Here is a 12,309-nt window from a genome sequence, read left to right on the forward strand (position 1 = left end):
ATTGTCTTAGGTTCATTCCAGTTGGCTTAGGTTCATTCCGATTGTCTTAGGTTCATTCCAATTGGCTTAGGTTCATTCCAATTGGCTTAGGTTCATTCCATATCCTATTATTGATGGATGTCTGCAGCTCTTTCTCCTTCTTTTGAGTTGTCTCCTTCAGCAAATAAAGCTCCTTAAAGCTTTACTCCGTTTGAATCATCATGGCCAACTCTACTTTGAGGAGGCAGCTCTTCCCCAGTCATACTTTGTGTGCCTTCCAACCTGAACAGCTCATCTTTCAGCAGTATAGATATCTGACAATATTCTGGTGCTATTCATAATGTTTTCATCTTCCAGCACTGTATCTGACTATGCCCAGCTGTTATTCATAAAGTTTTAAGTGGCTAAACATTCAGAAGTAGACCACCTCTCCTTTCTCCTAGTCTGTCTTAGTCTGGAAACTCCACTGAAACCTGTCCACCATGGGTGACTTGTACTGGTGTTTAAAATTCTGGTAACATGGCGTCCAGCATCACAGTGACATGCAAGTCATCAAAGTACAACAAACTGACAGACGAGTGGTGGTTTCTGTATACAAAAATCTAATTTTCCTAATATTATCCATTGAAGAGATACTTCTTTACCCACTGAATGGATTTAGCGTGCTGTAAAATAAGCACCCAACTGCTGACTACAAGATCAGTGGTTCAAATTCACCAGCCAATCCTTGGAGATCCTAGGTGATCCTATATAGGATCCATAATGATCCTATATAAGATCAATATAAGTTGAAACTGACTCAACAGCACTCAGCAACATTAGAAGCCTTATCAAATATTGATTATTGTCATAAGCATGTGGGTTTGCTTATGGATTATCAATGTTATTCCACTGGTCTCTGTGTCTATAAGGCTAGTACCAGCCTGTTTTGATTTATGTAGCTACATAATATGTTTTAAAATAAGAAGTGTGAGTCCTATTTTATTCTTCTCTTTCAGAATTACTTTAACTGTTCAGGATCTCTTGCCATTCCATCTGAACCTGAGAGTTGGATTTTCATCAGGATTCTGTTGAATCTATAGATCACTTTGGTACTACTGACATTTTAGCAGTCTTAAGTCTTTCAATCCAAACACAGAATGTCTCTCCATCTAAGTCTTTTAAAAATCTCTTTTAGCAGTGTCTTAAAATTCTCATTGTATAACAAATGTAATCCTAGGGATTTTTTTTTCCTCTTAGATGCTATTGAAAATGAAATTGTTTGTTTAATAAGCAATATTGAATGGATGGCCAGTTGAGCTCTGGGAATGTTCTGCCCGTGTTCTCAAGTTCCTGGCCTCAGAGTACTTGACCATCTGTTCTGCATGCCTCATCAGGGCCAGTTGACAGCCATATCTCCTGTCAATTGGTCATGAAGCAGGTTTATACTGGCAGCTGGGCCCAGGGACAGGATGGAAAGACACCTGTTTGTTGCCAAGGAACCTATTCCAGACCTCATCAGACCAGGGGCTGCCTGCTGCTCCCTTGAGGAAACCCTAGATACAGAAAGTACTTTGGAGACTCTGATACAAGAACGAAGCTCTGTGTGATTGTTCTTGTACCCCAGCACATGGTTCCGTGGCAGATGCTCAGTCAATGTTTGCTGAGTGAGTGAATGACCCTGAACCTCATTTTGGGTACATGAACTCGAAAATCCTTCCTCTCTCATTTTTTTTCCTCTTTTTTTTTTTTTTTATTGTATTAAACTATGTATGGGGTCCTGGTGTGGCCCTGTGGATTAATGCACTGAACTGCAATGCTGGTTTGAACTGCAAGGTTGGTGCTTCAAACTCACCAGCTGCTCCTCAGAAACCCTATACAGGGTCGCTATGGGTCAGAACTCACTCAACGGCCCTTAACAGCAAGCTATGTATCACACAAAGTTTGGTATTTTAACCATTGTACATCTTCAAGTGTACAGCCCACAGTATTAATCACACTAGTAAGTGTCATGCACTCATCACCATTTGTTTTCAAAATGTCCTAACCACTCCAAATTCAAACTTGGCACTGTGCGTTAATGCGCAGGACTGCAAAGTCGGTTTGGAATGCAAGGTCGGTGGTTCAAGGTTACCAGTTGCGCTTCAGTAACCCTATACATGGTCGCTATGGGTTGGAACATAACAACAACAACAACAACGTGCTAAACAACAATTCCTCATTCCACTTCCCTGAAGGTTCTTATAGCCAATTATATACTTTCTGTCTCTATGCATTTGCCTACCCTAGGCAAATTTCATATATTATATTTCATATAAATGGGATCATATAATATTTGTCCTTTTGTTTTACTCAGTATAATGTTCCCAGGTTCATCCATGTCATAACAGATATTAGAACTTCATTGTTTTTATGGCAGAAACACATTCCATTTTGTTTATTTATTCATTGGTTGATGGGCACTTGGGTTGTTTCCACCTTTTGGCTATTGTCAATAATTCTGCAGTAAACATTGGTGTATACCCTCTCCTCTCATTTAGACACTTACTGATGCCTCCCCTTCCTCCAGAAATATTTCTAGGTCATAGAAAAAGTAATGATGCCCACGAGAAATCCAACTGGGGACAACTAGACTGCTGGAGAAATCAATGCCTAACTCTGGCATAATTCTAAAAATGTCCAGAGTTTCTTCCTCTCCTAGCTCAGGCAGGGAAGAAGGGAGGAGAGAACGGGGCTACTTATGGAGTAATGACGTTGGCCCAGGAATTTTACATTCACTACCTTGATTTATTAAACATATTTTCTGCATTCCAAGGTGAATGGATCTTAACTCATGGGCAGAAGCAGGAAAATGGATGGAGAGAGATCAGAGGCAAAAAGACTCATTTGCAAAGTCTACATCTGTAAACATGACAGAGAACTGGTGAGGATGGTGGGGAAAGGCAGAAAAATCTCAGGTTCCTCAAAAAGTTGATCTTCAAATGGGTTTCAGAAAAGTTCTTAAGCAGCTGTGGATTGCGAAAGGCCTTAATAGGGGTGACTTCTGAGAAGGGTTGTGAGTAATGATTTGTCTTCCCATCTTACCATCTTCAAGAGATGCAAATAAAAGAGATGCATCCTTCAAGAGATGCAAATAAAAGGCAGGAAATGGTTTTATTGGGGACTTTGGGCTGCTTTGCTAGCCTTCTTATACTGTGCCTCTAGCATCTAAAGGTTACACCTCTCTTCCTATCTTGAGCAAGCTGCAAAAGAGTATCTCCATTTTACAGATAACGAAACTGGGACTCAGATAAGTTGATGAACTTGGCCCAAGATCACTTGGCCAGTTCATTAGAAGAGTCGAGATTCAAACTTGTGTGTGTCTTCCCACAAACGTCAGTGTATTTTTTGCAACAAAACAATGGACTTTTCAATTGGCTTATTTGCTCACAAAATTACCACAACTCCTTTCGCTTATCACCAGTCTTTACAGTACCTTTTCCATCTCTCTGTTCCCAGACACCTTGACCTCCACAGACTGGAAATAATTCACAGACTCTTTGGAATGGTATCTGAGCCATTTTTTATTGTACAACCAGTGTTTATTATATATCTGTCCACAGCATTATGTCTGTCTCAGACCACCAGACTCCTGGAGGTAGGGGCTACAGTACTGCAACCCTCTCCATGAAGTGCCTCACTAACATGGAACATGATTATAGAGGGCAAACCAGTGAGGGACAAGTCCTCTTTCTTCAAGAGATGCAAATAAAAGGTAATAAATGGTTTTATTTCTCTCCCTCTTCTCCTGGACTTTACCCTCTAGGCAAAATCAAGGTAATGACTCGTGAATGGGAATGTCAGAGCAGGGGTAGGGGAAGTAAAAGTGATGAGGAAGAGGAAAAGAAACCGTAATACTAGAGATGGGGTTTAGGGTGCTCATGGTACAGCTGGCTGGGAAAGTGTAGGGGAAGTCCTATAGTACAGGGAAGAAAAGCAGAAAAGAACCAGAGAACAAGGCCTTTGAAGGGTCAGAGTTATTTGAATAGGAACTTTAAAGGGAGACGGGCTCTGAGCCAGGCCCAAGTTTCTTCACACTGACCTGGGGTGGCAACAAGTGTGTGTGTGTAGGACGGGGACTGTGTAACTTAGTGGCTGAACAGAAGAGGCCCAGAAAAGCTTCAGGACAACCCTGTCCCCTGCAGTCCCTGAGGACCTCCATCATAACCAGTTCAGGGCTTGAGAGTCACATAGTCCACTTTTTCCTGCTCTGCAGGTCGCTCCCCAGTCCCAAAATGAACCAGCTCCGAATAATGTATCTCTTCATCTTCTGGAAGAGCTGGAGCCACGTTTTCATAGTCACCCTGAGAAAACCACATCATTGTAAGTATGGCCTGGGCCTCCATTTGCCGGTGGCCTCCCACCATCTGTTCTTCCTGCCTATTCATTCTCTGCTTAATTTCAACAGAGGGTCCAAGAGCCCAAGCAGGCATCTTCTTGTTCAGCATCTGTCATCAGCATCTTTTTTCTGCCTCATTTCTGTCCTCTTCTCCTGGGCTTTACCCCAGGGGCAGAAAGTGGGATCAGGCACGGATGTGGTGAGACTTGGAGCATCTGACCACACCTGAACAACCCTTCCCAATATCCAGCCCTTGCCACTACTGGAAGTCCACCCAAGTTCTTCCCATATGGGCCTCAATGTGGAGGCCAGACTCAAACTCTCCAGCTCCTCACCACCACCACCGGCCCCTGCAGCCCTGCCTTCTTACCAGTCGGCGCTTCTGCACCACAGAATATGTGACCATGTCCTCCTTACTTGAGTTACTGGCTGAAGTCCCCTCATCACTAAGAGAGAGAGAGAACAAACAGATGACCACAAAGGAAACATTTCCTATGAACTCTCCTTCCTCCCACTCCCTTAATGCCCCAGCAATGCCACGATAGGCCTCTGCATCTAAAACCAATGTGTTGTATCCCAAGTACCTAATAAATATGCACTGAATGAATTAATGTATGCATGCATCATAGAGTCTTGACCAGCATGATGAAGACTGACTTTAGGAATACAGACACCTGGCTTGAAGAAACAGATACAATTTGGGAGAACATCATTTGCCAAGAGAGGTGTTGAGGGGGTGGAATGAGGTACCGGAGATACGGCAATGCCTAGCACAAAGAGTGCAGGAGAAACATAAGCTTTTCCTCCCAGACCTAGAGTGCAGGCTTCACCCTCCCAGTACCCTCAGTACCCAGTGCCTGGCATGTCCGTTTCGCCAACAGGAAAACGCAAAGCGGCATAACTAATACTATCTTCCATCACTGGATTATAACATCCCAGGGACTGGGACCCTTCCGAGAGGTGGCCTCTTCTAACCTGGGACAGAGACAAGGTTTCAGCTCTAAGCATTTCTTTCCCCATCTGGAATTCCCTTCCCCTGGTCTCTGATGCCCTGGATTACGCATCCCCACCCTCTACCCCCCCAGCACTCTTCATCTAGGTTCTTTGTTTGATTTCAAGGATTCTGCCCTGGATTTCATTTATCTTTTGTCCTACCTTCTTATTTCTTACAAAGAAACTCTGCCCACTGGAATTTTCCTGAAGTTCCTGCTGGCTTCGAATCTTTTTCCAGCTATAAAGATAAAGAGACACCCATTGAGGGTCCAAGAAATGGGAACTGGACCCTGCTGGGGGCTTTCAGGCTGAGTAATGGGAGACAGGAATCAGTCAAGGGAGAGAGAAGGAAGATCTCACCCTCTGTGAAGCTTGACCCCCCAGATTGTCAGGATGAGGATGAGCAGGCAGACCCCGATACCCACAGCTGCTCTCTTGCCTATGGTCTCTGGGCTATCTGGTGGAGGAAGGAGGTTCTGTCAGTCAATGAAATATGAGCCAGCTCTGCCCACAAGGGTTTGCCTAGAAGGCATACTCAATTTCTCTCTGCTACCATCTGTTGTCCTTCTTGCCTACACTTCTGCTGCATGTACTAGGGAAGTGGTACAGAAAATCAGGGAGACCTGGAGCTCCCCTTGGGAGGAAAGGGCCAGTCCTTCCTCATGAGGCATTGCTACTTTGCAACAGACACACAGAGCATGCTCCCCTGCTCCGTGGATAAAAGTGATGCTTGGCAATGGACAATACTATTGGAACTTAAAATGCACCAGTACACCTGTCCTTCAATCCAGCTGTTCCATGTAATTTATCCTTCTGCTATTTTGCAGGTGTGCCCAAAGGACAAGACTGCCAACAGTCTTGGAGAGGGCACTGGGTAGATACACTGTCTGACACAGAATACATTGTAGCCACTACAAAAAGAGCCATGTCTCCAGGGTGTCTGAAAAGTCTGAGACACAGAGGGTATGAGTTTTGACACTTATACTAGTAACAGATAACGCCCTCAGGATGCTTTCCTTTCATTGCCAGCTTTTCAGGTGACCATCCGCTAAACACACAGTCGTGACTCCAATTATTAATCTGTAAAAGTACAATGCATATAAATAAATTAGATATCATTCCTCGATGTTTCCAGGCTCTTTAGACATGCTCTAAATGCACAGACACAGAACGATCTCCAAGTGGCATTATTTCGTAAAAAAGAGAGAGAGAGAAGTCCAGGACTATGTGAGCTGTCCTACCATTTGTGAAACAAAAGAAGGTTGGATGAACACAGTGTAGAGGTGGTGCATGTCTAGCTGTGTCTGTAAAGAGATACAACAAGCTGCTAATGTGGATATTTCTTGGGAGGGAAATGCACTTCTCAGGGACCAATACAAAGAGGTAACTGTCTTTCATTAAGGAGCTCTGGTGGCACTGTAGGATAAGCACTGAATTGCTAACCAAAAGGTCGGCAGTTCAAACCCATCAGCTTCTCTGTAAGAGAAAGATGAGCCCTGCCGGCTCCCGTCAAGATTTACAGTCTCAGAAACTCTCTTTGAATTGGAACCCACTCAATGATGGTGAGTTTTGGTTTGATCTTACCTTTTTTATACTGTTTTATTATTATTATTTTACCATATTCTTATATCATCTTTTTAAAAACCACTAAAATTGTAAAGGATAAAATCAAGCCACATATCAAAGATGAGACAGAGGGAGAATCAGAAAGAATGACCCCCGTAGGAGCTCAGGATGTCTGGAAGGTTAGGGACAGCTTGAGAGGGAACCCTCTTGGAAGAAGGTGATTCAGGAAGAAGGAGGGAGGCAAAGAGGGAAACTGAAAACAAAGACAGGATAATAATCCTTCATCCAAGAGGTAGGGCTCTGTCCAGGAGTGTGCCTTTGAGAAGACAGTTGGAGCTGGGCCTGTGGGAAACGGAAGGGAGGACAGGAGAAGGGGGAGCAAGGGTAAGGTGGTCTGGGAGGCATATGTGGGGGGCAGAGAAAAGGGAAGATGAGGAAACCATGGAATCAGCAGTGCCAGAGAAGACCATGAGCAGAAATGGTAAGAAGTCTTACAGTAGACAGTGAGGGTGCTGGGGGCTGACTCGCCCACACCCAGCCGGTTGGCCCCCTGGCACCGATAGTCGCCTGAGTGCTGAATCTTTACAGGTTCCAATCTCAGCGTCTGACTAGCATGGTGGAGGTTTTGGTTGTTCCAATCAAACCAGGTGTAGTGAGAAGCAGGCGGGTTGGCATCACTCTCACACGTTAGGGCTACCTTCTTCCCCTCCATCACTCTGTCTTTTGGGGTGATGGACACCCGCAGTCTCCTCGGTGCATCTGTATGGGGAAGCAAAGTCAGGACCCAGGTGACCTGGCACCCACTCACTCATCTCTGTTTACAGCCTCCACCTCTGGTGACTCACACAGCACTTGGAGCATCCAGGCCTCAGATGTGGTCTGTCCTATGGAGTTATTAACTAAGCAGCTGTAATTCCCAGCATCTTCAGGGGAGATGGAGTCAAACTTCAGTTCTCTTCCTTCCTGCAGAAGGTTTCCATTTTTCTTCCAGGAGAAGTGGACATCTTCAGGGCGGCTGCTTAAGACGTTACATCGAAGGAGGACCCGGTGCCCAGAGTGAATCTCAGTACTGGGGCTGACCTTCAGGACCCTGACACCTTTGGGAGCATCTAGAGAGCAAGGGTCTCAGGCTGTCTCTCAGTTCTCTCCCATCTTCCCTCTCCCCTCAACCCTATTGCCTGGCTCTCATCCCTCAGTTGTAGGAGCTCTGGTAGTGTAGTGGTTACGAATTGGGCTGCTAACTGCAAAATCAGTAGTTTGAAACTACCAGCTGCTCTGTGGGAGAAAGATGAGGCTTTCTACTCCCGTAAAGATTTACACCCTCGGGAACCCTGTACAGGGTCACTATGGGTCGGAACCGACTCGATGGCACTTAACAACAACAACATGGGTTGGAAATGACTCAGCACTTAACACCAACGGTAATACCACTATTATTCAAATGTGTGCACCAACCACTAAAGCCAGTGATGATGAAATGATAGGATTTTGCAAGACCAGTGACTTACTCATTACAAATACCTTTCCCCCCTCCAACAGTATAAAAGGCACATGGACCTCACCAGATGGAATACATAGGAATCATATTGATTTTATCTGTGGGAAGAGACAATAGAGAAACACAATATCATCAGTCAAAACAAGCCAAGGTCCAACTGTGGAATAGACCATCAATTGCTCATATGCAAGTTCAGGCTGAGGCTGAAGAAAATTAAAAACAAGTCCTTGAAAGCCAATCTATGACCTTGACTGTATCCCATCTGAATTTAGAGACCATCTCAAGAATAGATTTTACACATTGAACACTAATGACCAAAGACCAGAAGAGTAGTTATGGGATGACATCAATATCATCATCCATGAGATTCCTGGCAAGATGGCGGACTAGGCAGAAGCACTACATGGACACTCTACAACAAAGTACGAGAGACCAAATTAAAAAGACACAGATGAAAATTCTGGAACCCTGAACTTCAGAAGGTTAAAGAGGTTGATGGAGTGCTTGCTGGGAGGAGAGGCCAAGCAAGGACAGTGAGAGAGGGGGACTGACTGGTGAATGTCTGACCAGACAGTGCTCCACCATCTTGTGAGCAGCTTTGGTGCCGGAAGGAAGAGATTCGGTGTGGGTGATGAGAAAGGTGCAATTTCTTCTTTTTCCCCATGCTACCCTTGTGACCAGAGGTATGGCCAGCTCCCACCCTTATCCACTCCCAGCATAGGCCCTGCTCTTTGTTAGTTCAGTGCTGGGTGGCTGGAAGCCACGCCAGTGTGAGTTGAGAAGCAGCTGCCCCTCTTTGGTGTGCCAGTTTGGTGCCTGGATTCAGGTGGGCTGTGCTCCAGACCTACAAAACCTGAAGAACCACCAGACTAGCATATAGCCAATCATCCTGCCCCATAGCTTCCCTGTAGTCATGACAGACACTAAAACCAGCTCCATCAAGGGCCCCCAAGAACTACTTCTGGACTAAGTTCCCTGAACATAGATAGCATGGAGGCCACTAGGAGCTTTGTCTAGGGCCAGGAATTCTGCTATTGCATCCCTTCCACACCCGCTTCATGAGCTCCTTGACTTGCAGAAGCCCACCAGAGATTTCTCTCCTCTAGGTCCAACAACTGCACTGTTTTTACAAGTACAACAATCTCACAACAGACTATTTTAGCTCACACAAAGAAACAAGAGAGAAAGGCTCAAAGAAATGACCAAGATGCAGAGCCAGAAAACAATTCTGAGGAATAAAAAGTAATGGAACTAATTTTAAAAGAATTCAAAAGAATGTTAATTAGCTTCCTTCAAAGGATCTATGTTCCTAGAAAGATCGAGGAAAGCAAAGACAGCACAATAAAAACTTTTAGAAGAATTCAGAAAAACACTACAAGAACAAACAGGCAAATTATTACAAAATTTGAAACAATACAAAACCTGCCATTAGAAATCCAAAACATTAATACTAAGATCTCAAAAATGGACAATACCTTGAAAGAGCAGAAGAGTAGATGTGAAGCAATGAAAGTTCAAATTAATGAGCTTGAAGATGAATCCTTCAATACTAGTATGCTAAAAGAGCAATCAGGAAAAAAGAATGGGGAGGGGGGAGGCCCTAAGAGTTATGTGGAACACCAACTTACAGGTGATGGGAATTCCAGAAAAGGAAGAGACAAGCACAGAGAAAATTGTTGAAGTGTTGTTGGAAGAAAACTTCTCTAACATTAAGAAAGATGAGAAGATAAGCATGCAAGAAGCTGAACAAACCCCAAACAGGATAGATCCCAAAAGAAAATATGCAAGCCATATCATAGTCACACTTCCAAAATCAAAGACAAGGAATGAATCCTGAGAGTACCTCTAGAAAAACCAAAAGTTACCTACAAAGGAGAACCAGTAAGACTAAGCTCTGATTTCTCAGTAGAAATTATGCAGGCAATAAGTGAATGGGATGACATATACAGAACTCTGAAAGAAAAAATTGCCAGCCAAGAATCATATACCCAGCAAACTTGTTTCTCAAATACAAAAGCAAAATTAGGACATTTCCTGATAAATAGATATTAAAGGAATTTTTAATGACCAGACCAACTTTACAAAAAATGCTAAAGAGTGTTCTTTGGACTGAGAACCAACAACAACCTGAGATTACCACACATGACAACAGCACCCAGAACTCAATCCAGATATAGAAGTATTTAAAGTAAAACAAATCTACTGAAAATAGGAAACCAGAGATATCAATATCTAATGAAGTCAACTACAAAGCAAAAGGAAGGAATAGCATAGACACAGAACTTCCAAATGGCAAGGAAGTCAAGTAGATTTCAAGATAAAACAGATTGTTTTAAGCAGGAAAAAAAAATTTTAAGTAAATAACAGAAAAATAATACCTACATATCAAAATAAAAAAAGAGGGAAATCAGAAAGATTTAATAAACATTAACACAACAGAAATTAAAATGGAAAGAAAACCCACAAACAAAATATACTCAGCATAGAAAATTATATGGAACAAAGAATCCAATAGCACCACAAACACACAATGACAATAATCAACCGATGCTGTTGATAATTAAACTGAAAGTAAATGGATTAAATGTACCAATTAAGAGACATAAAGAACAGAATAGATAAGAAAATAGAATCCTTTGATATGTTGTCAGATAAGAGACAGATTAAAAAGATGAGAGACAGCCTAAATATCCATCAACAGAAGAATGGTTCAACAAACTTTGGTATACTACTACAAAATGTTGAAGAATAATGATGAATCTATGAAACACCTCACAACATGGTTGAACCTTGAGGACATTATGGTGAATGAAATTAGTCCATCACAAAAGGACAAAGATTGTATGAGACCAATGTTGCAAAAAGTTTAAAAAAAACAAAAAAGGTGTTCTTGATAAAAGATGATGGTTACAGGGTGAAGGGAATTATTCATGGATTACAGGGTAGATACATGGTAACCTAGGTGACAGACCAGGCAATGTACAAGAGGGAGGTTAACAGAGGAAAGATGAAGGTAGCGGGAGACGCAGGGAGGAATGCAATAGTTAAAGTGAATAGAGGTAAATGCTGTTAACTGTTAGTGCATGGAGAGGGTTGCAATCATGTAATGAAGCAAAGTATATGATTTGTTAATTGTAAAACTGATGATCTGCTATATAAACTTTCACTCAATTCACAATAAAAAGTTTAAAAAAAAATCATCCATGAAGAAAGCAAAAGGTCACTTAGAGGACTAAAGAAAGAAGAACCAAAATGGATGTCAGAAGGGACTTTGAAACCTGCTCTTGAATGTAGAGAAGCTAAAGCAAGTGAAAGAAATGAGGAAGTGAAGAACTGAATAGAACATTTGAAAGGAAAAAGCCAAGTATGATAATGAACTGCAAAGACCTACAGTTAGAAAACCAAAAGGGAAAAACCTATTTGTGCGTTCCTTTCTTGATGGTCCTAGGGGGTCCTCCGTTTCTGGACTGTAAGATCAACCACTCCCTTTTTTTTTGTTACAAAACGTCTACCTTTACAAGTATGACAGTCGCGATGAAATATTCTTTTTGATGATGAATGTTATGCTGTTGTCCTGGCATAGTAAAATATATGATTGTCCAATTCAAAATGTCCAATACCAGTCCACTTCAGCTCATATGATATCATAGGCTGTTGATTTTTATGCATTCCATTTCATTTTTCTTTAAATTCGATTTTGCAATTGGACACCCATCTCTGTAGACATGGGCAGACGCTCATTTCATTTTTGACACCTTCCGATTGTCTTAGGTTCATTCCAATTGTCTTAGGTTCATTCCAATTGGCTTAGGTTCATTCCAATTGTCTTAGGTTCATTCCAATTGGCTTAGGTTCATTCCAATTGTCTTAGGTTCATTCCAGTTGGCTTAGGTTCATTCCGATTGTCTTAGGTTCA

At 42.6% G+C, this 12,309-nt stretch overlaps 1 protein-coding gene across 1 annotated transcript in view; it reads right to left on the minus strand.

The window, feature by feature from the left end:
• Positions 1 to 4,169: 4,169 nt before the first annotated feature.
• CD22 (CD22 molecule) overlaps positions 4,170 to 12,309 on the minus strand; it is a 14,090-nt gene continuing 5,950 nt past the window's right edge. Inside the window, exons 7-13 of the mRNA XM_006867417.1 lie at positions 7,741 to 8,004; positions 7,391 to 7,654; positions 5,690 to 5,786; positions 5,492 to 5,567; positions 5,187 to 5,311; positions 4,707 to 4,782; positions 4,170 to 4,301 (exon numbers count right to left, since the gene is read on the minus strand). Coding sequence (XP_006867479.1) covers positions 4,170 to 4,301; positions 4,707 to 4,782; positions 5,187 to 5,311; positions 5,492 to 5,567; positions 5,690 to 5,786; positions 7,391 to 7,654; positions 7,741 to 8,004 — 1,034 coding nt within the window. The remainder of the gene's footprint in view (positions 4,302 to 4,706; positions 4,783 to 5,186; positions 5,312 to 5,491; positions 5,568 to 5,689; positions 5,787 to 7,390; positions 7,655 to 7,740; positions 8,005 to 12,309) is intronic.

The sequence above is a fragment of the Chrysochloris asiatica genome, unplaced genomic scaffold (genome assembly GCF_000296735.1).
Source record: "Chrysochloris asiatica unplaced genomic scaffold, ChrAsi1.0 scaffold00104, whole genome shotgun sequence".
Classification (NCBI taxonomy): Eukaryota; Metazoa; Chordata; class Mammalia; order Afrosoricida; family Chrysochloridae; genus Chrysochloris; species Chrysochloris asiatica.